Source organism: Leopardus geoffroyi, chromosome B2 (assembly GCF_018350155.1).
Source record: "Leopardus geoffroyi isolate Oge1 chromosome B2, O.geoffroyi_Oge1_pat1.0, whole genome shotgun sequence".
NCBI lineage: Eukaryota > Metazoa > Chordata > Mammalia > Carnivora > Felidae > Leopardus > Leopardus geoffroyi.
This window is the reverse complement of record NC_059332.1, coordinates 143,589,844-143,613,181: the sequence shown is the minus strand read 5'-3', so window position 1 is coordinate 143,613,181 and position 23,338 is coordinate 143,589,844. Positions and strand designations below refer to the sequence as shown.

The following is a 23,338-nucleotide window of genomic DNA, read 5'->3' as shown; positions in this document are numbered from 1 at the left end:
CCTGATAGCTTCAAGTGGCCTGCCTCCCTATTGTGCAGACTATAATCTGCACAATTACCTGACAATAGGACAATTATGTGATGTAACTCTTGTCATTATCTGTATTTTAAGTTGTTCCTTAAATTAGTTACCTTTCACTATTTGTTTACCTTTCCCAGTTACAGAGCAGAGAAGTGATTTTTCTGAGAGTAGGGACAAGGTCTTATATTCCTTGGTATCCCTGCCTTTCCTAAGTTCACCCCAATTCTAGCACATGGTTGGAGTATTTTGTTGATTCCTTATTTTTATGATCCAAAATGTTACCAACACCTGTCTTTAAATGGCAAACAAAAGGGAGAGTTCTGGTGATTTTCTCCTTACATTAGCCTTCCTCTCCCAGCCCCCAGGGTAGTATAATCAGGCCTTTGTTCTAATTACCTTGAATGGTGGGGAGAGCTTCTACGTAGGACTGAGGCCCTGTTCTTCCATCAAGGTGTGAATCCACAAACTGGCAGTGGTCTTCACCTCTTCCCCAGCTGTCCCCAATGTTGTAGAATGTATCTGCATGAGGGAATATAATGGGTCAGTGACGGGTCAAAAAATGTACAGCTGGTTTGAGAGTTCGCACAAGCTTTGGAGACCATTTGAACTAGGTACTTAAATTCTGCGTGTCATACTTTCCACATTGGAAAAATTATAATGGCATCAACCTCATAAGTGTTGTAAGGATTCAGCAAGCTTGTGTAAGCTAAATACTTAACAAGTCCTCACTAAATGGAAACTATTAATATAATAGGCAGTTTCAGCTTTTAACTGGTAGGGCTTTTTCTCCTTGGTTCTTTAAAAAAAGGAATAGATGAAACTGTGATAGAGAATATATTATGAGATAATTACAAAAGGCATGAAGATCTGTAAAAAATAGAACCTATTTTCATACATAACGAGAAGTAGGGTGTGTGTCTGAGTCATAAGCTGCTGTCCGTGGTACTGAACCACAGCTGCACAGTAGGGCAGTTGTTTCAGTCAACCCTGGGATACTGGAGTGGCTGTGTAATCTCTCCCGGGAATTCTGATGCAGGGCACGGAAAGCACAATGGTGGGTGAGAAAAGAAAGAGCACAGATAAACAAATAGACAGTGGCTATTAGGAAAGGTATACACACTGAGAAACTGCCAGAGTGGAGAATGGTAGGGAAGACTTTGTTTTGACATTGTCTTTAAATGATCACCACTAGCATGAAAAACAAAAACAAAAACAAAATGACCTATGAAAAAAATATACAGCAGCTGAATAAAGGTTTTAAAAATGTATGTAGTAAAATCTTAAAGGTGTGCAAGTTTTAAAATAAAAAAAACCAAATTTGTATAGGTGGATAAGTCAAAGCCAGCTGGGTAGAAATGGCATTTTGAAATAGTAGCTCAAGATACTCATGAAATTCTTTGTTTTAATGCCTTACCATAATGAAAACAATGCAATTTTTATTCAGACACAGAAAAAAATAATACTTCTGAGGTATGCTTCACCGTCTACAGTTTTTCTTCACAACGGTGTGGCAATGGCAAGGACTAGAGTGGGCAGAACTGTTCTTCAATACTTCTGGCTTACGCTCATACCTATTATTATTGAATTAATGGCAAAGAAAATTGGACTTCATATATCTACCAGAATTTTGGACCTCATTTCTAAAATGCAGTGGATTTAAAAAATACAGAAAACAAAAACGAGTAACTCCAAAATAGAGCCTAAATATCCAAATTGTGTTGAGCCAGAGTGAGATATAATGGGTCCACACTTCAAATACATTCTGATGCACCTGCTATGTCAATTTAGTACCTGGTAAAATAAAAAATTTCCATTTCCATACCTTCCCACACCACACCATTCTCAAAGACCTACCTTTCAGGTTGTCACTGAGGTAGATCTTATACCGCAGTGAATTACAAAGAACAACTCCCACAAATTTTCTATACCACGTCCGCTTCACATACTGCCGGCCGTGGCAGTCCGTGTAGCTGGGGTCATGTTTGAAAGCAAATGGGATCCAGATGGGCTCACCACCTTGATAATACAAAACATAATCTCTAAGTCATGGCACTCCACAACATTTATTGTCACACAAAGTATCAGAAAATCTGACTTGTTCACTGGCCTTTCCCCTCCTCTCAGGGCTTTTCTCACCTCCTCAGTGGGCACCCTTTTCCTCATTCCCCTTCTGTCTTGGCACTGAAGTACAATTGAGGAGTTCCTCTTACCTGAACATATTTCAAGTACTGTATTTGCATTTCTATAAGGGATTCTTGAAGTAAGAAAAGGCCTTTAAGCCTCAAGGCAAATAAGATATAATGGCATATTTGATCTTTTGGGACATGCCATCCTATCTCTCCACTCTGAAAGTCCCTCAGCATAGGCTCCTACTGTTCCTGTCACTCATAAGACCTGTCTTGAACTTGAGCAATAGGGCTTTCACAGCTGGTTTGAAACACCAAGTAAAAGATGCGTTGTACACTTAATCCATTTTTCTCTCTTTTCAGCAATTTAAAATATTGAAAGGGAATATAAATATAGTTATCTATTTCATTGATATTGGCCACTCCATAATGGTTTTCTTTTATAGATATTAGCTGCTAGGGTCCTATAAAAAAAATTCTCAGATCATTCTTTTCCCTAGATCAGGATGAAGAGTACAAGGAAACCACAGAAGTTGTCAAAAAATCATAAAAATGCAAAAATGGTCAGGGAGCCTGGGTGGCTCAGGGGATTAAGCTTCCGACTTCAGCTCAGGTCATGATCTCATGGTTCCTGGGTTCGAGCACTACGTCCAGCTCTGTGCTGACAGCTTGGAGACTGCCCCTCTTCCACTCACACCCTCTCTCTCAAAAATACATTTAAAAAATGCAAAAATGGTCTAGGATTTCTACTTGTGAGTAATCATAGCAATCTCATATTCAGTATTCAACATGATTACTAGAATGTCAAGTTTATTATTTACGTCAAGAAGAGAAACTTACCGGGTGGCCTCACAACAAGCAGAGGATTGTCTGTAGAGTGAAAAAAAAATAATTGACTTCACTATTATATTTCACAACCATGCAATTGTTGAAATGTTTATTGTAACTGAGAGTGCTAACTGAAGAACTCCCAGGAATAGATACAATATATTTTATTTGAGAGATGCCAATGTTTTCCTTAGTTTTTATTTTCTAAGTATTTCCTTCTGAGAAATATTCTTTTTCTTTTTTTATATATTAAATATGATTTATTGTCAAATTGGTTTCCATACAAAACCCAGTGCTCATCCCAACAAGTCCCTTCCTCCCTGCCCACCACCTATATTCTTTTCTAATTAAATTGCCTTATTATTTATATAGAAGTTGTGGGACAATATAGTTAAGATTTGATTCGGGTACTACAAAAGAATTCAATATTTGTCATTTTTAAAAGATGTGTCTATCTTGACAAAAAAGTTTAGTTTCTTAAAAAGGTAAACATATACCTACTATCTGATCTATCCACCCTGTTCTTTAGTATTTATCCAAGAGACATGTCCATGCAAATACTTGTCCATGCAAACACTTTGCACTTGTCCATGCAAACACTTGTACATGAATGTTCATAGCAGTTGTGTTTGTAATAGCCAGAAAGTAGAAGCCAACTCAAATGTCTATGAACAGGTGAACGGGTAAGTTATGGCACAGCCATATGATGGAATATTGCTAAGTAATACAAGAGAATAAACTATTGATATATACAATATGGATGGATGGATCTCAAAATGATTTTGCTGAGTGAAAGAAGCCAGACAAAAGAGTTCACACTGTATGATTTCATTTATATACAATTCTAGAAAGTGTAAATAATCTAGAGAGACGGAAAGCAGAGGAGTGGTTGCCTGGAAACAGGGGAGAAGATGGGCACATGGCGGGGACAGGGGAGCTGGGTTGCACAGCAGCAGTGAGCACGTTGGGGTGACAGTGATATTCACTAGCGTGATTGTGGTGATGGCTTCAAGGGGGTAAACACTTTAAAAGCTACTGAGTTGTACACCGTGTGTGTGTGTGCGGCTTACTGTATGCCACTTGCACCTCAACAAAGTGGTACTTAAAATCTCTGTATCTTAGCCCAAAAAATGCCACTTAAGAAAATACGGAACTAGCTTTTTAAGGAATGCTGCTTTAGAAAAAATTCATTTTTGTGGTGCCTGGGTGGTTCCGTCGGTTAAGGGTCCGACTTTGGCTCAGGTCATGCTCTCCCAGTTCGCAAGTTCGAGCCCCGTGTTGGGCTCTGCTCTTACAGCTCAGAGTCTGGAGCCTGGTTCAGATTCTGTATCTCCCCCTCTCTCTGCCCCTCCCCACTTGTGCAAGCATGCATGCACGTGCTCTCTCTCTCTCAAATAAACACAAATAAACCTTAAAAAAGAGTTACTTAAAAAGAAATAGTTCATTTTTATAAAATGCCACGGGCTAGGTAAACATGGGCCATTCATTTTTTTTTTTAATGATCATAAAGAAAAATTGCTCTTTCAGGGTAAATATCCTGTGAGTTTCAACACATGCATTTGTTCTTGGAACCCCCACAAGCAGGATACAGAATATTTCCATTACCCAAATCTCCCTTGAGCTACCCCTTTGTACAGATCTTTCATTCACTCTCACAGAACAGGGACCTACCATTAGCTGTAAGTGTGAATGCCTGTTTTGCTCTCCTGCTCTTAAGTTTCAACAGTCTGCTGAAAAAAATGTCAAATACTCCAGGGCAGGGTGGAGGGGAACATATGGAACAACAGCGCAGCACAAACAACAACCAAAGCTTGCCCCTGTGGTGCAGCCTACGTTACACAGACACGTTTGCTTCATGGATTTTTATGTTTGGCAAGTGCCAGAATTCAATTACTTGACAATGTTCCTGTTGTCAAGTAACCACTTTCAGCGGGGCTGTGCAAAGGGAAGGAGAAGCTTGAACAAACTCACTGAACAAGCAAAGATGCCCAGGGCAAATAATTGTCAAATTGCAAGTAATGATCAAATTGTCAAATGGCATACGTAAGGATCTCCTCGGAGCGGACTGTAAAAGACAGTCTTCTTCAGAGGTGTGGGGGGGCCAACACTCACTCTTTGGAAGCCACAACGGTTAGGGTGGGGGCACGGCAGGACTTTTCTTAGGAGGGGGAGTAGCAGAGAGCTCTCTCTTTCAAACTGTATGGCAGTCTCAGAAATTACATTTCTGTTCTCAGACTTGGGGCCAGAATTTCTTGATAGCTTTCTAGATTTGAATTATTTTTTTCTATACACTTTTATCATGTTAATTCTGATCGTCACCAAAGGTCCACTCTCTTTTTAGGAAATGTAGCCATGAACTAGACACGTTCCCTTCTTTACCAAATTAACCTTTGGAAATGATTTTTCTCTCTTTCTTAATTATTAATGAGGAACACACTTCTTAAATGAAACTAGTAAAAACGCTTTTGAGGTCCTTTGCCAGCATTTCTAGTATGAAGCGTATTCCCATGAAAGATTTTATCTTTTCTACTTACTGTGATGCAGATTTCAAATCATCACGCTTAAAAATAGCTTCCAATGACAAATGTCCTGGGATCGAACTACGTGTGGGAAATAATCTAACCAAAGAGAAGCCAGAGCAATTTTAGCGCACAGCCGGTTCACACGGGCTTCTGAAGGTGACCTGGTTCGTTCAGAGTCATAGGTAACAGCTCCCAGCATAGTTTCCCATGTGGAAAAGGCTGCTAACCCAGGACTGTGGCCGTGGCCAGTTTGTGCACACTGCTGTGGACCATGACCACAAGAACACCTTATGGGGGGGCCAGAGAGCTCTGTACACCAGCATGCCCCAGTGCACAGACATCCTCTGAGTGACACTGCTTGTAAGACTGGCTGCTATTCTAATTAAACTCTCCGTATGAAGTAAAGACATCTTTGTCTCCTGGCAAAAGAAGCATCTTGAAGACCTGACTAATTGGAAGAAGCAACCGCCTCTCTGGCCACATGACATCGATGCTCTTCAGCTGTTTGTAATAAAAAAAAAAAATTAGCTCTGTAACTAAATCTTCTACAGGGAGATTCAAACTTATCTTTCCCACATGGTTGAAAACTAGATTTTTCCCTTTCATTGGAATTTGACCTTTCCACTTTCCAGGCAGTTCCCAATGATGATTACTCTTAATTTTATTATCCAGATTTTAGCACAGCAGAAAGAAAACGATGTTTATTTTATGAAGTGATACCCAATATGAACTCATTAAATAGAAAAGATTGTACTTCTTCAGTTCTTATTCCATTGTAGTCATGATTCCAAGTGATTTGTCTTTGAGAAAAGGAGAAGAATGAGAATATGAAGTTGCTGATACCTGATTCTGTAACAAATGAGACCGAAGGGCTGATGGGTCCGTAGCCATGTGGATTTTTGGCTTGAACTTTAAAATAATACCTGAAATTGGAAGAAAACATTTTTTGAAAGAGAAGCTTCTTTAATTTCTGTGTAATAAGACAGATTCCCCAACTATTGAGCATTTGCTCTGTGGAAGGGCTTGACTGTAATTTTTTTTCTTTTTGAGAAAGAGAGAGAGAGCAGGGGGAGGTACAGAGAGAGGGAGAGAGACAGCTCAGCGTGGAGACCTATGTGGGGTTCAATCCCACAACCATGAGATCATGATCTGAGCCAAAATCAAGAGTTGGACGCTTAACCAACTGAGCCACCCAGATGTCCTGAGTATTTTTTTTTAAGTTTATTTATTTATTTTGAGAGAGAGAGAGAGCAAGTAAGAGAGGGGCAGAGAGAGAGAGAGAGGGAGACAGAATTCCAAGCAGGCTCCACACTGTCAGCACAGAGCCTGACATGGGGCTCAAATTCACAAACTGTGAAATTGTGGCCTAAGCCGAAACCAAGAGTCAGACGCTTAACCAACCAAGCCACCTAGAGCCCTGGAGTGTTATTTAATGCATCACTGATATTCATATTTTTCCTGAACTTTCTCATTTTCTAGTAACTTTTCAAAATAATACAATTAACAGCATAGACTAATGTAGCTGATGGCAACAGAAGGAGCAAATCGGGCAAATAAGCCACTTAGGGAGTGTGTGTTCCTTAAGGCATCAAGGCTACATGGCCCCACACAGGCTCATCCCTGGATGGACACCCCTCTCGCCCTGCTCTTGCCCCACTTGAGTTCCACAGCTTGAGAAGGAGAAGCTAGAGCAGCAAGACACTTACAGAGCAGAATTCAAATGTAACCTAATTCTTATCACTGGACTCTGTGGAAAAGCAGGATGTTTGACCCAGTAATGATGCAACTCACTGCGGGCAGGGAGAAGTCAGCCAGTCCCGAGGTTGGCCTCCTCAGTGGAACTAACCTGACAATGATGTTTTGGGCATGGACAAGTACTATGGTTGGCTCTGGAGCTTTAAAAGTCACTGAGTTTCAAGCTTCTGTGCCTCAAGGAAAGAGAAGCAAGTCCAAGAAGGGGAAGAGGCCTGGAGAGGTTCTGCTGTGGATTAATCTTTGTCCTGGAACAGAGAATGGGCTTGTTCATCTAGTGGGAGACTGACAGGCCAAGCAGGTTGGGAGTCCCTAGACATCTTGGTTTGTGCTCGTAGGAGCTGCAGGACAAGAAGTGGTGGTTACAAACTACCAGAGTCCAACACCACAACTGTGACTCACTAAATCTACTGTTAATCTTCGTGGCTTCTCTACCTCTGGAACACCAGACACTACCTGTGCTCCTGTGGTCCTCAGCTACTTACAGGTGAAGAAGGAAGTAATAGACCCCTGTAAGTGGTGGTTCTGCTGTTTCCGAGAGTTCATAACAAGCCTTTGCCTATGGTCAGTCGTGGCACACAGGTTATATGCATTAATTAAAGTGTGCTAAATTTTCAAGAAGTGAATTATTTATTCAGATTGCAAATTCATACTTCTGTTACATCACTGTCCCAGTGCCAAGCCCTCGGACCTTCTGAGATCACCAAGGGAGTCTTGGGCCTCACGGTTACACAGAGATATTTGACATTGGGCTTGATTAAACAGCAAAGAAAAGCTCATTTGGGAAATCTGGTCTTCTTTTAAGCCTTTCAAGAAAGTCATTCACATCTCATTTAGAAGAGAATCCTTTTTAAATTTCATTTAAAAAAAAGATATGCACAATTAAGAACATATGAGTTTCCAAATCTCAATTCACTCAGCAGTCTGTGTTTTCCCAATTATGCATACTTTTATTCAGTGGTTATGGAGTTATTTAAGGCAAAATTCTGCAGGCAGTGGGTTTGGCATACATCAATGATACTGGTCAAACTTACAGATACTTTCTTTCCTTAAAAAGGGAAATCAAAACCTAAGGAATGACACATACTCAGAGGCTCCATGAGACATTTCTGCTGAATATTTCTTAAGCCATCGCTGCAGTGGTCCTGATACCAGTCCCCAGGGTCCACCGAGGGAAGCACAGCTCTACAATTGTGGAGATGGCACAGGACGCCAGACTCGTCCAATTGCGTCACTGTATCAATTCTGTCTCACCACTGAAACCTAAGTGTTCCCCTCATCCACCTTCTCTGTCCACGCAGTTACTCTGTCCTCCAACAAAGCCCTCACGGCCCAATTCCAAGGACATATTTCCATTTGAACCTCACCTAATGTGTCAAAGCAAATTTAAATACACTAAGCTGAAAAACATGAAATTATGAAAAAAAAAGTAAGGTTCCTACTTTCAAAACCACATTAAACTTCTTCTAGAAACTAAAATATATATATTTCAAACACTGAATAGTCTCTGACTCACCCAAGTAACAAGAGCAATCCAACTTTGCCTTCTTATATAAGTTCTTGGCACCTTCTTTTGAATAGCTCCCCAGCCTAAGTCTTTGTGCTTTAAGTATAAATGAAACATGCAGATTCTAGAAAGTGATCTGGGACCAAGATGGGTGAACAAGGTGTGCAATGTCCATGTAAATTCAAGTACAAGATTCAGTTATAAAGAACCAAAGCTTAGTTTTTTACACAGTGGCTCGTCTAGAGAGGACTTCCTATGTCTCCCACAGGGACTCAGGTGGGATCTGGAGAAGCCCTGAGGATAGTGCTGACAACAGGGACATGCAGCCTCCATGGAATAAAGACGAGGACCACTAATGTGGATCCACCAGAGACATTCTGTTTCAGCGTAACACAGGGAGAAGATGGGCGTCCCTACATCAGGCTGTTCACGGGGGTTTTGAGGAAATCTGTGTAGAGGAGCTATGTGTGCTCTGTGCCTTGGCCAGCACTCTCCATCAGAAGAAGGAATAGGGGTGCCTGGGTGGCTCAGTTGGTTAAATGTCCAACTCTTGGTCTCAGCTCAGGTCATAACCTCACGGTTTGTAGGTTCAAGCCCCATGTTGGGCTCTGTGTTGACACTGTGGATCCTGCTTGGGATTCTCTCCCCTACCCTGCCTCTCCCCTGCTTGTGTGCTCTCTCTATAAATAAATACATAAACTTAGAAGAAGAAGAAGAAGAAGAAGAAGAAGAAGAAGAAGAAGAAAAGGAGGAGGAGGGAGAGGAGGAGGGAGAGGAGGGGAGGAAGGAGAAGAAGAAGAGGAGGAGGAGGAGGAACAGAAGGGAGGAGGAGGAGAAGGAAGAGGAAGAGGAGGAGGAAGGAAGGAAGGAAGGAAGGAAGGAAGGAAGGAAGGAAGAATTGAGCAGGCATCCTAGAGAGAAGGCTACAGTAGCAGCTGCTATTTCCAGCCTGTCCATCAGGGCCCTGACTGTGGGTGGAGGGTAAAACAGGAGCCTCAAGGGACTCCCAAGACCCTCTGGGACCAGCCTGTCCAGCCTCCTCTCTTCCTCCTCTGCCACCACACTGGCCTCCTTTCCTTCCTAGAACATACCATGCTTTTGGATGTCCTTTCTGCCTGGCCTTGCCCCATCCACATTCTCCAGATTAACTGCTGCTTACTACTACCCCAGGGAAGCCCACTTGACTGCCCCCCTCCCCCACAAGTTCAGGAAAAAAGTCCCCTATTATACTCTGCCTCAGGACACTGACTCGTGAAATTTTATTATTTATATTATTGCTGGAGAACTGTGAGCTCCATGAAGACAAGGCCACGGTGTAGTTTACAGTCTACCTCCCCCACCCTAATCCACCTCCTTGACCCCCAACTGATCCCACCCCCTTTCTCAGTGCATAGTCTGGTGCCTGGCACAGAGAAAATACTAAGTACATATTTAAGGAATCATGAGCCCTCATGCAGACCTGTTGGAAGAATGAATATACCTTCCTCCTGCATAACCATCTCCTGACATTATCCAAAACTCAAGATCAGCCTAGCAGCAAAAGTTGTAGAAAGAACATTGGCCATGGGGTGGGGATTCAGGAGACTGGGATTCAAGTTCTACCACAGAAGCTATGAGGAAGAACCTCTCTCACACCTCTTTCAGCCTTGTGACACTGAGACTGTTCTGGAAAAGCACTGTCACTCACACAAACACAAAAATTGGATATTGACTCCATTGTCTTAAATTTGTTGTTTTTGTTTGCTTTAATTAATCAGTTTTTCATAATTACTAGGGAAAAATAAAGAAAAGTGCTTTTCTCTGGTTCCTGCTTTGCTCCTTGCTTTTTATTCAAATCCTGAAGCCCATAACAGTTTGTGAACACTTAGCTCAGGTAAGTCCACATGGCAGTTCCAAGCCCCCCAAGAAGGTTCTCAGCTGGTTCACAAGTGTCCCAGTACCCATGGCTATTGCCTAGTTTCTAGCCCTTTGGCACATTTCTGTTTAAGAAAAGTATTTTGTTTCAACCTTCTCTGTGTTCCTCTGATTGTACAGAAAATGAGAGACCTTAGGTCCACAGACATGTCATTTAGAGCTCTTTGCTCCATAAATATAGGGCTTGATGTGACACTGATGTGCTGGAGTCATTTGTATGGGCTTGAGAAAGCCAATTATTAAATGTTCAAGAATGATGCAGGCCCACTGGTAGCCTGGAATTGGCCATGGCAGGAGTATTCACACTACAGAAATTGGTAAACACCATCAATCAGGGATTTTTCTCCCCAGAGAGCTGGTTTACATACACACCATACTTGACCATCATGTTCTTGGTGCTTTGTCCATTTTCATCCACCAGAAAAGCTTTTCTGATGATCATTACTATCAAAACCAGATAGTATAAAAGAGGAAATGCACACTCACCCTCTTATTGCCTTGGGAATAAGTTTTGTAGCTCTCATACTGAGAGCCAGAAACTCTGGTTCCCAGATGGCCCTCTGGCCAACCAGTCACTGTCCAGTTTCAGAAGATGCACTTGTAACCTTTATTAATGTGTAAAATGCATCTTTCTAAATGGTCTGATCTTCTACATCACAGAGTCTGAGTACCAGTTAACTAATATGTTTAGTAATTGCTGCCCCATTGATGTCATATATGAAGGCTGTGCTGCCTAAAGCCACCGCATGATTGACTGCATATGGATCCATTCCCCTTCAACACACAGAGCCACCTTTCTTTCCCCAAGGGTAAGTAGTGTCTAGTCTCTGGAAAACTGGTAATAAAATAGAAACATGATAGACTAACAATCACAATAGAATAATGTCTTCTAAGAAAATACATGACATACAGTGAGCATCCCTGGAAACTCTGTGAGAAGTAAATAGAGACTGCAACAGAAATCATAAAACCTATTCATCAATCTTTTCATTTTCAACCTGAGGATATCTGTGACCACACACACAGGTCTCTCTCTCTCTTTAAAAAAATTTTTTTTGAGAGAGAGAGAGCCTATGCAAGCTAAGGAAGGGAAGAGGGGGAGAGAAAGAGAGAATCTTAAGTAGGCTCCATGCTCAGTGCAGAGCTCAATGAGGGGCTCCATCTCATGACCATGAGATCATGACCTGAGCCAAAATCAAGAATCAGACACTTAACTGACTGAGCCACTCAGGCACCCCTCTCTCTGTTTCTTTTTAATGATGAACACATCATACCTTGTATTTGGCTTCAAGTTCTCAATGGGCAAATGAGTTACCGAAGAAGCTTGAGTAGACCACTTGTTCCTAATGAAGTCTTCATAGGATGCACTGTAAACCAAGTAACCTGCAAGTGGAGATAAGGAAGAACCCACTGAGCATCAATGAACCACATCACCCATGAGGTATGCCCCTGGAAGAGGACAAGGAAGAGGCAACAGCACAGCGGCATTCCCTTCTGTGGGAAAAGTTCAAGAATGAGAGAGAGCTGCATGTTGCATCTGAATGGGGTATAATGTTGGTACCTTCTGGTGAATTCAGATATGGATAACAAAATTAAACATACTTCTTCACAACTGCTGGTTCCCTTCCTTCTCTTTATCTCCCACATTTTCTGGCCTTCCTCATTTTGTCAGGACTAATCACCTTGACTAACCTCGACTGCACAGAGAAAAAGGCAGCAGAAGAAAAATCAGTGACCTCCACATGAGTATTTGAGAATTTCCTGGCAGAGATATATGCAGTTGTCCTTCATGTGAAACAAAGAAACTGTTGATGGTGAATTCTGCGTGTGTGTGTGTACACACGTGCGTGTTCACGTGTATGTGTGGGGGACTGAAAGACCCCAGACTCACAGTGGTCTCCTCACCCATTTGGTGAAGGATCTCCTTTGATTTCTAGTTGTTGAATATCTGTGCCTGCCCTTGACCTCGATGTTTAGTGACAGCTGTCAGGTGGTTCTTTCTGCCTTATGTGCTATGAATGGATCCCAATGGGCCCATGACACCTGCCAAGGCTTCAAGGCTGCCTCAGAAGGCCAAGTGAAGTTCATGCCACAGCTCAGTGCATCCTCTACATGAGTCTCTTATGTCATACACAAAGGAAGAAAATATTTTTCAGGTACCACCTATGTTCCAAACACTATTCTAAACACGTTCAATCAAGTTTTCTTTTGATTAATTCTCTTGATTCTAGTATGTAGGCATGGCTATCCCCAGAGAAAGAGAGTCTTAGAGGGAGGTTAAATATTTTGTCCAAGTTCACATTCATTAATTCATTTAATAGATATTTACTGTGTACTTACTATTTGTCATATACTATATTAAGTTCTGGCGATAAAACAGTGACTCGTTTTATTTCAACCCGAAGGAGGAGCAAGCCAGACACACAGGCAGAATTACATGGCTGTGATGAGAGTCACAAAGGGGCAGTCCATGCACCTGGAGGTGTGTGCAGGCAGAGTCTCCCTGGGGTCGTGAAAATGGGGTTGAGCACTGAAGGATGGGATGCAGTCAAGGTGCAGGGTAGGAGGTGGGGGGAGGGGCTCAGATAGAGGGAAGACCAGGAAAGATGTTGAAGACAGAGGAACCAGCAGGAGATGGAGTCTCAGAGTGATGGGGCTGGGGACAGCATAAGATGAAGCTGAAGAAGCACAGAAGAGAGAAAATACTCAGTGTCCTTAGGTCACACAGGTTTTTGCTTTTCATTCAAAAGGGAGACACAACCAGACTGTCTTTGATGCCTCTCTCTGGTGCAGAGTAAAATGAATCAGGTATGGGGTGTGGATCAGGTGGTCTAGCCAGCCAGCGACTGTCATATCCAGGTGAGAGGTGGTAACGCTCAGATGACTCAGGTTCATGTGGTAGTTAGTGGAGAGAAATGGATGGGTTCAAGAGAAGCCTGGAAGGTAAAACTGATAGGATTGAGTGATGAACTGAATACGGTGGAGAAATTGTAGAAGATTTGAAGACAATCCCAAAGCTTCATGTTTGCAGAAATGGGGTGGGGAGTGGGGTCATTCTCTGACATAGGAGACACAGATGAGCAAGCTGGGTATCAGAAGGATCATGAGTTTGATTTTGGATATGCTGAGTCAGAGATGCTTTGGAAACATCCTGGTTATGACATCAAGTGCCTATTTGATTTTACTGTTTGAAGCTTGAGGACAGGCAGGCCTAGCCTTGAGCTATCAATGAATGATTCATCTCCAAGATGAATTAAAACCACATTCCTGGGTGAGATTCTGGAGGGAGAGAACTTAGAGGAAAAAAGAAAGGGGACTTGGGGCCAAATCTCGAGAAGTTCCAATATTTACTGTTGGGGCAAAGCAGACAAGCCTGTGAGAGAGAGTCAGAGGTTAAGAAAATCAGGTCACAAGTCAAGGAGGTGGAGAAGGGCAACAGCATCGACTGCATCTAAGAGGCAAGCTACCTGTGACTGATTATTTTCACAAGAGCTATTTTGGTGACATAAATAGAGTGGATTAGAGTCACACAGCTCACCAAGGGGCACACCAGAACCAGAAGCAGGTGTGCTGGGCTCCAAAGCCCTTTCCACACTGTTGCCTGGAGGAATGCATTCTTTGCTTTCTTCAACAAATATAGTGGGAGAACTTGTGAAAGGCTGCTGCTCTCTCCACAGGAGTTCCTCCTCCTCTGATGACAGTGACGGCAAGCCATGTGTGCTCACAGTGACGTTGTACGTAATGATGGCTGGTGCTTGATTCATTTACTGATAAAGAGCTCCAACTATTTTTTCCTTTAGCCTTTTGAGGTCTGTTGCTTTTCCTGCACATTGCAGGGCTGTCATGCACCAAAATGTTCCATGGTTATGAATATAGCAGCAATTGGCACAGCCTTATATTGGAAATGCCCAAGCTCCTATAAATACCTCACCTACATTATTTATGCTAGGGGCATGAGTACCTGTGATTAGGGCACTGAGGTTTGGTTTCAGGTTAGGTGGAGGGTATATGATGATGTGATGACACCGAATTCTCCAGGGAGCTTTGGACAGCTTGGGATTCATATTAACAAGAGTATGTGATCCAGAAACATGCCCTCTACAATTCTACAGGCATCGTGCCTGAATTAAGTCCAGAGACAGAGTCTTGATCCCAAGGTTGACTCTCACATGGGGCAGTGCACATTAGGAGGTTTTTCATCACTTGTGCTGCAAGATCTGATCTTACAAATGGCTATGTGGACTCCCTGGCCATTTGCAGGGTTATAGAATTTAGAGATATAACCATATTTTGCATATGAAGAAACTAAAGTCCAAAGAGATTAAGTAGCTATTTCAAGGTCTTGTAATCCATTCTGGGACTAAGATTCAGGACTCTAGACTTCCACCCAGTGCTTTTCATACTACTCAACAAAGTTTTCCTTCTTGCCTATATTTCATCCTTCTTTTTTTTTAATTTTTTTTTTTAACATTTATTCATATTTGAAAGGCAGAGAGAGACAGAGTGCGAATGGGGGAGGAGCAGAGAGAGAGGGAGACACAAAAACAGAAGCAGGCTCCAGGCTCTGAGCTATCAGCACAGAGCCCGACGTGGGGCTCGAACTCACGGACCGCGAGATCATGACCTGAGCCGAAGTCGGCCATTTAACCGACTGAGCCACCCAGGCGCCCCTATTTCATCCTTTTAAAAGGAGGCATTTGCATTCATCCATCCAATCCACCCATCCATCATCCATATATTCCTCCATCCATCCATCCACTTATCCATCACTTATTCATCCCTTATAGTCTGTATTTTCCACCTACAGATCAATGGGAACACTGAGCATCTTCCTTGGACACACCTGTTATCACATCTCCTGGGGTGGCTTTATCCCAGTCCACAATGACAAATGAGTGGCAGCCTTCCATAGCGACCACAGTGATGTTGCGGGGGGCATGTTGAGGGGGCAGATCGCTCTTCCTCATGTCATTTGGAATGAGTTCATCCAGGCTATCCACTTGAAAGTGATCCAGAGCATCAGTCAGAGAGCATGGGGCTGATGGGTCTTTACTTAGGTATGTCACATAAGGAGCTGGAAAAGAAAAGAGATACCCAATTGTATTGTTGAAAGCTTCCCCTAGAGGCAGAAACGTAATGTCTGCTCTATGGAGCCATCACTATTCAGTCTTTCTCGGTGAGACAGAGGCTCCAGACCTGCTAAACTCAGAAACACATGCATAGCTCTCTTTAATGGATCCATGCATTTTTATCTTCCAATCTAGTGGTTTCAAAAGATCCTGTTACTCCATGAACATCAATGACTATGTCTTCAAAGTAATTTTGAAAGATCCCCAAACTGTAATTCAACATAGTACACATCTGCAGCATTCTGCCATGTATATGCCCAGACATCTGGAAAGGTCAGAATCGGGCCCAGCTGACACTTAACTGGAGCTCTAGAACTCTCTCAGCACAATTCATTCCCTAGACTGACTTGGAACCACAAAAAAAAATACACTGATCAAGATGTACAGTTTCTAGCCTTCAGTCCTTGTGTGGCCTTCTGTAGAGCTTCAGGGATACCCATGACCACCTGGAATATCTATACAAGGTCAGGCCTGAACAGTCTTTACAACATTACTGCTAAGTACAGTAACAGTAACTCTCATTTATGGACAGGTTCAAGGTTTTTCTACACACGTATCTCAGTGGCTACAAGGGCCCGGGAATAAAGCAGGGCATAGACTGATATCTCATGTTTCATCTGAGCCACTAATGCCAAGAGGGCCCACAAAACAAGGGCCAGACAGGAGACTCTACCTCTAGCCACACCTCTTTATCATACATGCTCTGCAAGAAGACAGAAATGTCAAGGAATTGGAGCTGGAGCTAGGGCTTTATACATGCAAGACTCTCAAGTGCTTTCAGGTGACAATTTCTAGTACTTTCTAAATGTTCCACTGCATCTTTTGGTACAGGCTCTCCTTCTTAGTGGCCACTGGGACTAAAAGCAATTTTTAGGTCCTCTATTTTCCAATAATTTGGATAAAATTAGGCCTTGAGAGCTTGTCGATGGATCTAACCAGGAAATTTGGGGGAGTAATCTACTATGCTTTGTAGAGTTACAGACATATGAAAATAGCCAGACAATAGCAAGCCTCTCAGTCTTCAGAAAAGTTCTTTGGAACAGCAAACAACAATGCTGAAAGCATTTTCGTTTCTGTCGTAGAAGCACAGAGAGGAAGATCGGAACACTTGGTGAACTCAGCCAGGCTGCTTGACGCCACAATCCAGCATTAGCACTTGCCTCAGGAATGCTACCTCACATTAATATTCTTGCTCTTCAAGCACATGAAGTTTAGACACTCAGTACTACATCTTGGCTGGTGAGAGCCCTTCTCTGCTTATGGCAGAACATTTGTTTTGGAAACAGAAAAGTGTGATATTAGTTTAAGCCGTTGCCTGTCTCCACTTGGTAATATTTTTTTCCACTTAGTAACGTATTAATCTAACTGTCTCGTTAGTGAAGTTCATTAAGGGCATGGGAAAAGAAGACTCCCACAGGGACTGAGGCACAGTTTAGTGAAATAGTATTTCCTCTTGAAATTGTTTAATAGCTGAGAAAGAAGAATAAAGTAAGCCTCGAGAGCCCAAGTCCCTGAGGCTAATGAAAATCACAGGATACAATGGAAGAGAAGGAGCTTTGGCTGTGTGGTATTGTAAGAAGAACCAGTAGCTCAATTCAGTAAGATGCTCGTCTTTTACGAAGAACTTAACAAGCAACACATAGGCGAGCCCTCGTGGAAGCCCCGGCTTGGAAATGTTGCTAGAACAAAACTCGTCATGTTCTCTGGTCCTGAAGATGTTTAAAAGTGTTCCTTCCTCTTGGTCTATACGAGGCAGCCTCTCTAAGCTCTACTCTATTGGATACTGAACTTTCTCCTGCACACTTCCCTCTCCTGACTTCTGCAGAAACCAAGTTAACGTGTATCCAAGCAGGACTGACTCACTGAATCACCCCCAAATGGAAACTTCCCTCTGGGAAAGTTTCTGCTCCAAATGGGCTGCCTTGACCAGGCCAAGAAATTAGTTATGCTCTTCCTCAAAGTAAAAAAAAAAAAAAGTTAAAACCCCATGTTTCTCTGATTAAGGAGGTTCTATTTACCAACAAATCGTTTCTTTCCAGCCAGATCAAATTCTTCTTCAGGAAAGGAGCTAATGGAGCCTTCTGTCGGGATGACCTCAGGGGCCGCAGCCGTGGTGGGAGGCCTGGTGGTGGGAGGCCTGCTGGTGGTCGGTGGGCTCGAGGTCTCAACTTCATAATCTGAAATGATATGAAGGCTTTGCAGTTGGGAACTTCCAGAAAAGGGGCACCATGAGTGGCCAAGGGACACCTTCTTAACATTCAACTTGAGACTAAAACACTCATGCACACACCCAAAAATAAATGCTATGCCTGAACATAAATTGTTCCCAATGAAACAGTTATTCCTCCCATTTCAGTCCCCTTGGAAAAGCAGCTGCAGATGAAAGAAAGGAAGAGGAAAAGGAAATATATATGAGTAGAAAAATGAGATTTTAGGATCAGAGCTGGACAGAACCTTAGAATTCATCTGGTTTAGCATGCTCCTGTAACTGGTCCCTGGCCATTCTCTGCCTAAGTAATTTTCTCTTTTAGAGTCATAGAAGATTCACATTAGACAATAAACTTGACTTTATAGAAATTTAGAAATTTAGTCCTTCTGTGAATGGACTTTTTTTTTTTTTTTCTGGGGAGGAGGTGGGATTAATCCTTTAACATTCATTTTTTGTTGTTGTTGTTGTGTATTTGAGAGAAAGACCACGCAAGTGGGGGAGGGGCAAAGAGAAAGAGAGAATCCCAAGCAGGCTCCTCACTGTCAACACAGAGCCCAGTGAGGGACTCAAACTCATGAACTGTGAGACCCTGACCTGAGCCAAAGAAAGAGTTGGACACTTAACCAACTGAGCCATGCAGGCACCCCTGATCCTTTAATTTAAAAAAGAAAACGCTGCTTCCTTTCCACTGCTCAAATAAGAAAGGAGTTTAGTGTTTTCAAAGGTGCTAAGAAACTTTTCTTTTTTCTCTGACATTTGTTTTTTTTTTCTTTCTTTTTGTTTTTTAAACTGTGGGATGAAACCACTATATCAAACTTTATTATGACTGCATCAAAGGTGACATTATTGTCTCATTGGTGGTTTAAGGCCACTGGAGCTACAGATAACAGCAGGCAAAGGAGCACAAAAGCGAGAACATCCTGAGTGTCAAAGGCCAGCACTAGGATGGGAACAAGATGCCCACAAGAAGTTTTTGCACTGCTGTGGCAACTTATAAAATACACAGAACCGTCACAGGGTCATAAAGGAATAAGAGCCCTGGTTACTTTTACGGAACGACTGTTCCAGACTCTATCCAAGGTATTTTGCATTCTTCTTCTTATGAGATTACCCTTACTTGAAAAGGTTCTGTGATAAAAAATCAACACCTCTATAGCACTGCATCTTTTACATAATTAGAAAAGAAGAGAAAAGGGGGAAATGAGAGGAGCTAAGAGAGGAAGCAGAGTTGTGGGTTAAACCAGGTGGGTTCACAAATTGTGGCCGAAGGAGAGGCCCAGACAAGCAGCTCCAGAATTCCTGGGGGGTGGGAGACAATGGGGGGCACAGGGGCTTGTCTGGAGGCTGTATTCACATATGAAGCACACGGTTCTTCTTTGGATCAAATACGAATGGGGGGCTCACTTGGAAGCTGGGGTAAAACCACCTTCCCGAGCACTGCCATGCAGCTCAGAGTCTGAAGGAAACTCAAAATTGAGATCATCCACTCAGTAATTAAAAGGAGAGAAATTATCCAAATCCAATCTATCTAAAACCAGTTAGTACCTTCGTCATAGATAACATACGCCTCTTCTGTGGGTATCGCTGTGTCAGTCTCCAATCCTGAGAAATCATCTAGTGAAGAAAGAGGAGAAAGGTTTCCTCTCTGCAGCTTGGAATCATGTCCAGGGCCCAGGGGGTCAGTCACCAGGCCAGGGCCGCTCAGCTTTCTCAGACGGGAGAGCATTAGAATGCTGACACCCAGAAATCCTCTCCTTCACACTCGGACAGGGGTGCTCAGAACGCCCCCTAGGGGTCAGAGGAAAGCCGCCTGCTCCAGCACGCTGGCTCTCCAACACAAAGCGCTTTCTGACCTTGCTTCCGCACTCTCCAGCCTGCCCACTCTCCAGCCTGCCCAGGCAGCTCTCAGGAGGCTGCAGGTAGGGCCCTGGCCCAGCAGGTCACAGGCCTGAGAACAGGCATTCTCAGAAAGCAGAAGAGTGGGAGATTGGTGCTCAGGATGGCAACAAAAATCGCCCCATCTGCGAACTCCCTTGTTCATCACGACTTCATTCTCTCCAACCCCTGATTTTGCCACGCTCACATGTTTCGGAAGCAGGGTGATTTCCTGCCTCTCCTCCATTCTACCTTGGCAAACCACACCAATGTGAGTTCCCTGTGTTTCACTGTTTCCCTTCTAACCTCCCCCCACTCTCTGGTGGGGAGCCCACAGTCCAGGGCCTGTGAGATTCCCCGGTACCTGCTTCACCATTGAGGTGGTGACCCTTGGTGGGTTCTGATGGGGCCAATGAATGTCAGCAGGACAGAAATTGTAAATTACCATCCACCCTTCAGGGGTCAGGACTGTCATTTCAAGAACAACTATTAAGACCTAATTTTTCCTTAGGTCATTCCAATGTCAATATTCTTGGATCCAAGAGGAATTACTTCTGGGTTGGTTCAAATCAGACAGTTTTCAAGTTCACATCACCCAGTTTGGGCCCATCTTGCCATTGTTTCTTTTGATACCACTTTTCTTTTCTGTGTCAATTTAACTTTTAAGAACATAGTCTTGTTTCTCCTCATTATTGGTTCAGATGCGTTTCTTCCATTTTAATCTTTAGCCAGATCAAAAATGAATAAACTGTATAGTTTTTGCATCCCAGAGTAAAGAAGAAAAGGGGAAAGTACAGCATTTCCTTGCTGGATTCTCACTGTTAAGTGGAATTCTTGAGGCACTAAAATATTGCATCACGTGCCGCAGGCCACAGAAATGATGCCTTTCACCTGCAAACTGGGATCACTTCTTGAATGAGTGTCAATTCAGTCTTCCGGCAAGAGTAAACATCCTACTGAGTGATTTAGTGCTCTTTTTTTTTTCTCCCTTAAGATCAAATAAAGCCAGGCATAATTTTCCTAAAATAGCACCATCTTGGTTCCAAGTAATGGAAACTTCCAGATGTCAGTGTATTTAAAAAAAAAAACTGACCATCAGGATTTGTCCCACCTGATTGCCATTTGGAAGCATTTGGAACTACATAAAACTAGATGCTTTGTAAGTCAACTCGGCATCAATATCAAAAGCTTCCACCTCTTCGCATAAAAGAGCTACAACTGCCAGACGCCAGCACGGTGGTATGGTTCATTCTCTTGAGTAGTTCATCCAAACGGTCATGAAGAAAACACGAGTGCAAGATGTCACCAAAGAATTAGGGCCTCAGCTCCAAAGACATTTAACAAAACTATTAAAAAATTCTGAGTAGAAATTTCGAGAAAAGGTAAAAGCTATTTGAAAACCAACAATATTTGTAAATTGCACAGTTGGTCCAGCTCAAGTGAATTTCCAACTATTCTCCTTATGTTTTCTGTCCTGAGAGTGAGGTGTGGGAGGGTGGAACAGCTTTCCACAATGACTGATGTTTTTCTGAAACATGCCCCAAGATCGTGTTACAAGTGACTGGAGATGTTCAGCTGGCTCAACATTTCCACACACGCATGATATCATCTGATCCACTGTAGAAATGGAACCTGAAAAACAAAGATCACTGGCTTTTACTTCTCAGTTAGTAAAACAGAGAATGCCTATAGCTTAAGATATTGTTTGGACAGACCGACCAAACATGAATAATTAGACACCATGAAGAATGTGAGATGAGGCAGAAGACATTGCCTGCACTGCAAGGAGTTTATTCTCTAATGGGAGGGTCATATCAAGCAAAAAAAAAAAAGTGTGTGTGTGTGTGTGTGTGTGTGTGTCTGTGTGTGTGTGTGTCTGTGTGTGTGTCTGTGTGGGGGTGTGTGCGCATGCAAGTATGGAGAGAGAGAGAAGAGTAAAAGCAACAAAACACTGCAAATGAACATATAACATGCATCTGTGCTTCCACGAATATACATACACACACATATGGCATCCATAACAAATAAGGAAGTACTTAAACACTGCTTCAGTTATTGGAATGATTGAATGACACCAGGTTATTCCTACTATTTTTAAGCAGTATTTTAAAGGGAAAGGGTGCATGATTTAACTAGGGCAGTCAAGACTTTGGGATTGGAAAAGATGATTTAAAAAAAATTTTTTTAATGTTTATTTTTGAGAGAGAGAAACAGAGCCAGAGTGGGCGAGGGGCAGAGAGAGAGGGAGACATAGAATCTGAAACAGGCTCCAGGCTCTGAGCTGTCAGCACAGAGCCCGACGCGGGGCGAGATCATGACCTGAGCCGAATTTGGCTTAACCGACTGAGCCACCCAGGGGCCCCCGGAGAAGATGATTTGAAAATTAGAGGGCTAAAAACAAAATTTTTGGATTTTTCCAGCAGAATGTAATAACAAATGGTCACTGGGTGGAGGGTATGAAGTGGGGGTCTTGAAGGGAAGGTATTCATTCAGTGATCACTAACGCAGGTGATCGTAAGCACTACAAGAGTGAGCATTTCAGGCTACCAGGCTGCAAAATGCCATGACCAAAATATTGTTTGCTAAATACTGGATGTGTGCACATGAAGCCCCAGTGCTTATGAATGTTCATTATGGACGGCACTAAATACAACAAAAGAGAAGATGCATGAGAAAAACAGAAACTTGGGAGCCAAATAAAAGGCAGGGAGACAGGATACAGGTGGTTCTGCAGTTCATTTGTGAAGGGGAGCCCTGAGACTGTCCCTCAGCTGACATCAGAGTCTCTTACTGAAAGCATCTCTCTGCTCTCAGTGTCTTTACAACATTTACAGAACAAATATCAAGGCTACTACAAGGTGTTCCACCAAAAAATGACAAACTTCATTGCATCTCATATATAATGCATAGAATTTTCCAGAGTGATTGTGACCATCTTTCAAATTACAAGCCATCTTTAGAAGCTAATCCCCACCCAAGATGCTTGCTCCTATGCCTCTCTCCAGCATTGGCCCTGACAAGTTTCATTCCAATGATGAATGAAGCAGGGACTATGCTTGGTATCCCCAGGCAAGTGGAGGCTGGTGGAAGGAAGCCCAATAAAGAATAACAATTTGAATATGGGCCAACAGGGCCAGCTTATAGATGGATAGAATGAAGCAAATATAAGACGTGTGATGAAGGGAAGAGGCAGATGATGGCAGCGAAGGAGGGCCCTAAGCTTATCTCATGACTACAACTAGATAACTATCAAATCATTCTAAAAACCCCAGAAATCGACCTGAAGACTGGCAGAACCAACTCCACAGCTAAAGAGAGAGAAGAGGCCACATTGAAGAAGGTAGAAAGTGCAGAGATGCAGCTTGGGAGAGAAACAGATAATGGCTACTATGGTGGAGAGGGAACCGTGGTTGTGGAGAAGGATAAGAGACAGACTAGCACACAGGGGAGTGCAC

The 23,338-nt window shown here is 42.8% G+C and overlaps 1 protein-coding gene across 1 annotated transcript in view; it reads right to left on the bottom strand.

Moving 5' to 3' along the window:
* FNDC1 (fibronectin type III domain containing 1) overlaps window positions 1-23,338 on the bottom strand; it is a 107,070-nt gene that overhangs the window by 2,973 nt on the left and 80,759 nt on the right. Inside the window, exons 15-22 of the mRNA XM_045500189.1 lie at window positions 19,554-19,622; window positions 17,818-17,976; window positions 15,514-15,744; window positions 11,945-12,053; window positions 6,341-6,420; window positions 2,988-3,017; window positions 1,876-2,037; window positions 418-540 (exon numbers count right to left, since the gene is read on the bottom strand). Coding sequence (XP_045356145.1) covers window positions 418-540; window positions 1,876-2,037; window positions 2,988-3,017; window positions 6,341-6,420; window positions 11,945-12,053; window positions 15,514-15,744; window positions 17,818-17,976; window positions 19,554-19,622 — 963 coding nt within the window. The remainder of the gene's footprint in view (window positions 1-417; window positions 541-1,875; window positions 2,038-2,987; window positions 3,018-6,340; window positions 6,421-11,944; window positions 12,054-15,513; window positions 15,745-17,817; window positions 17,977-19,553; window positions 19,623-23,338) is intronic.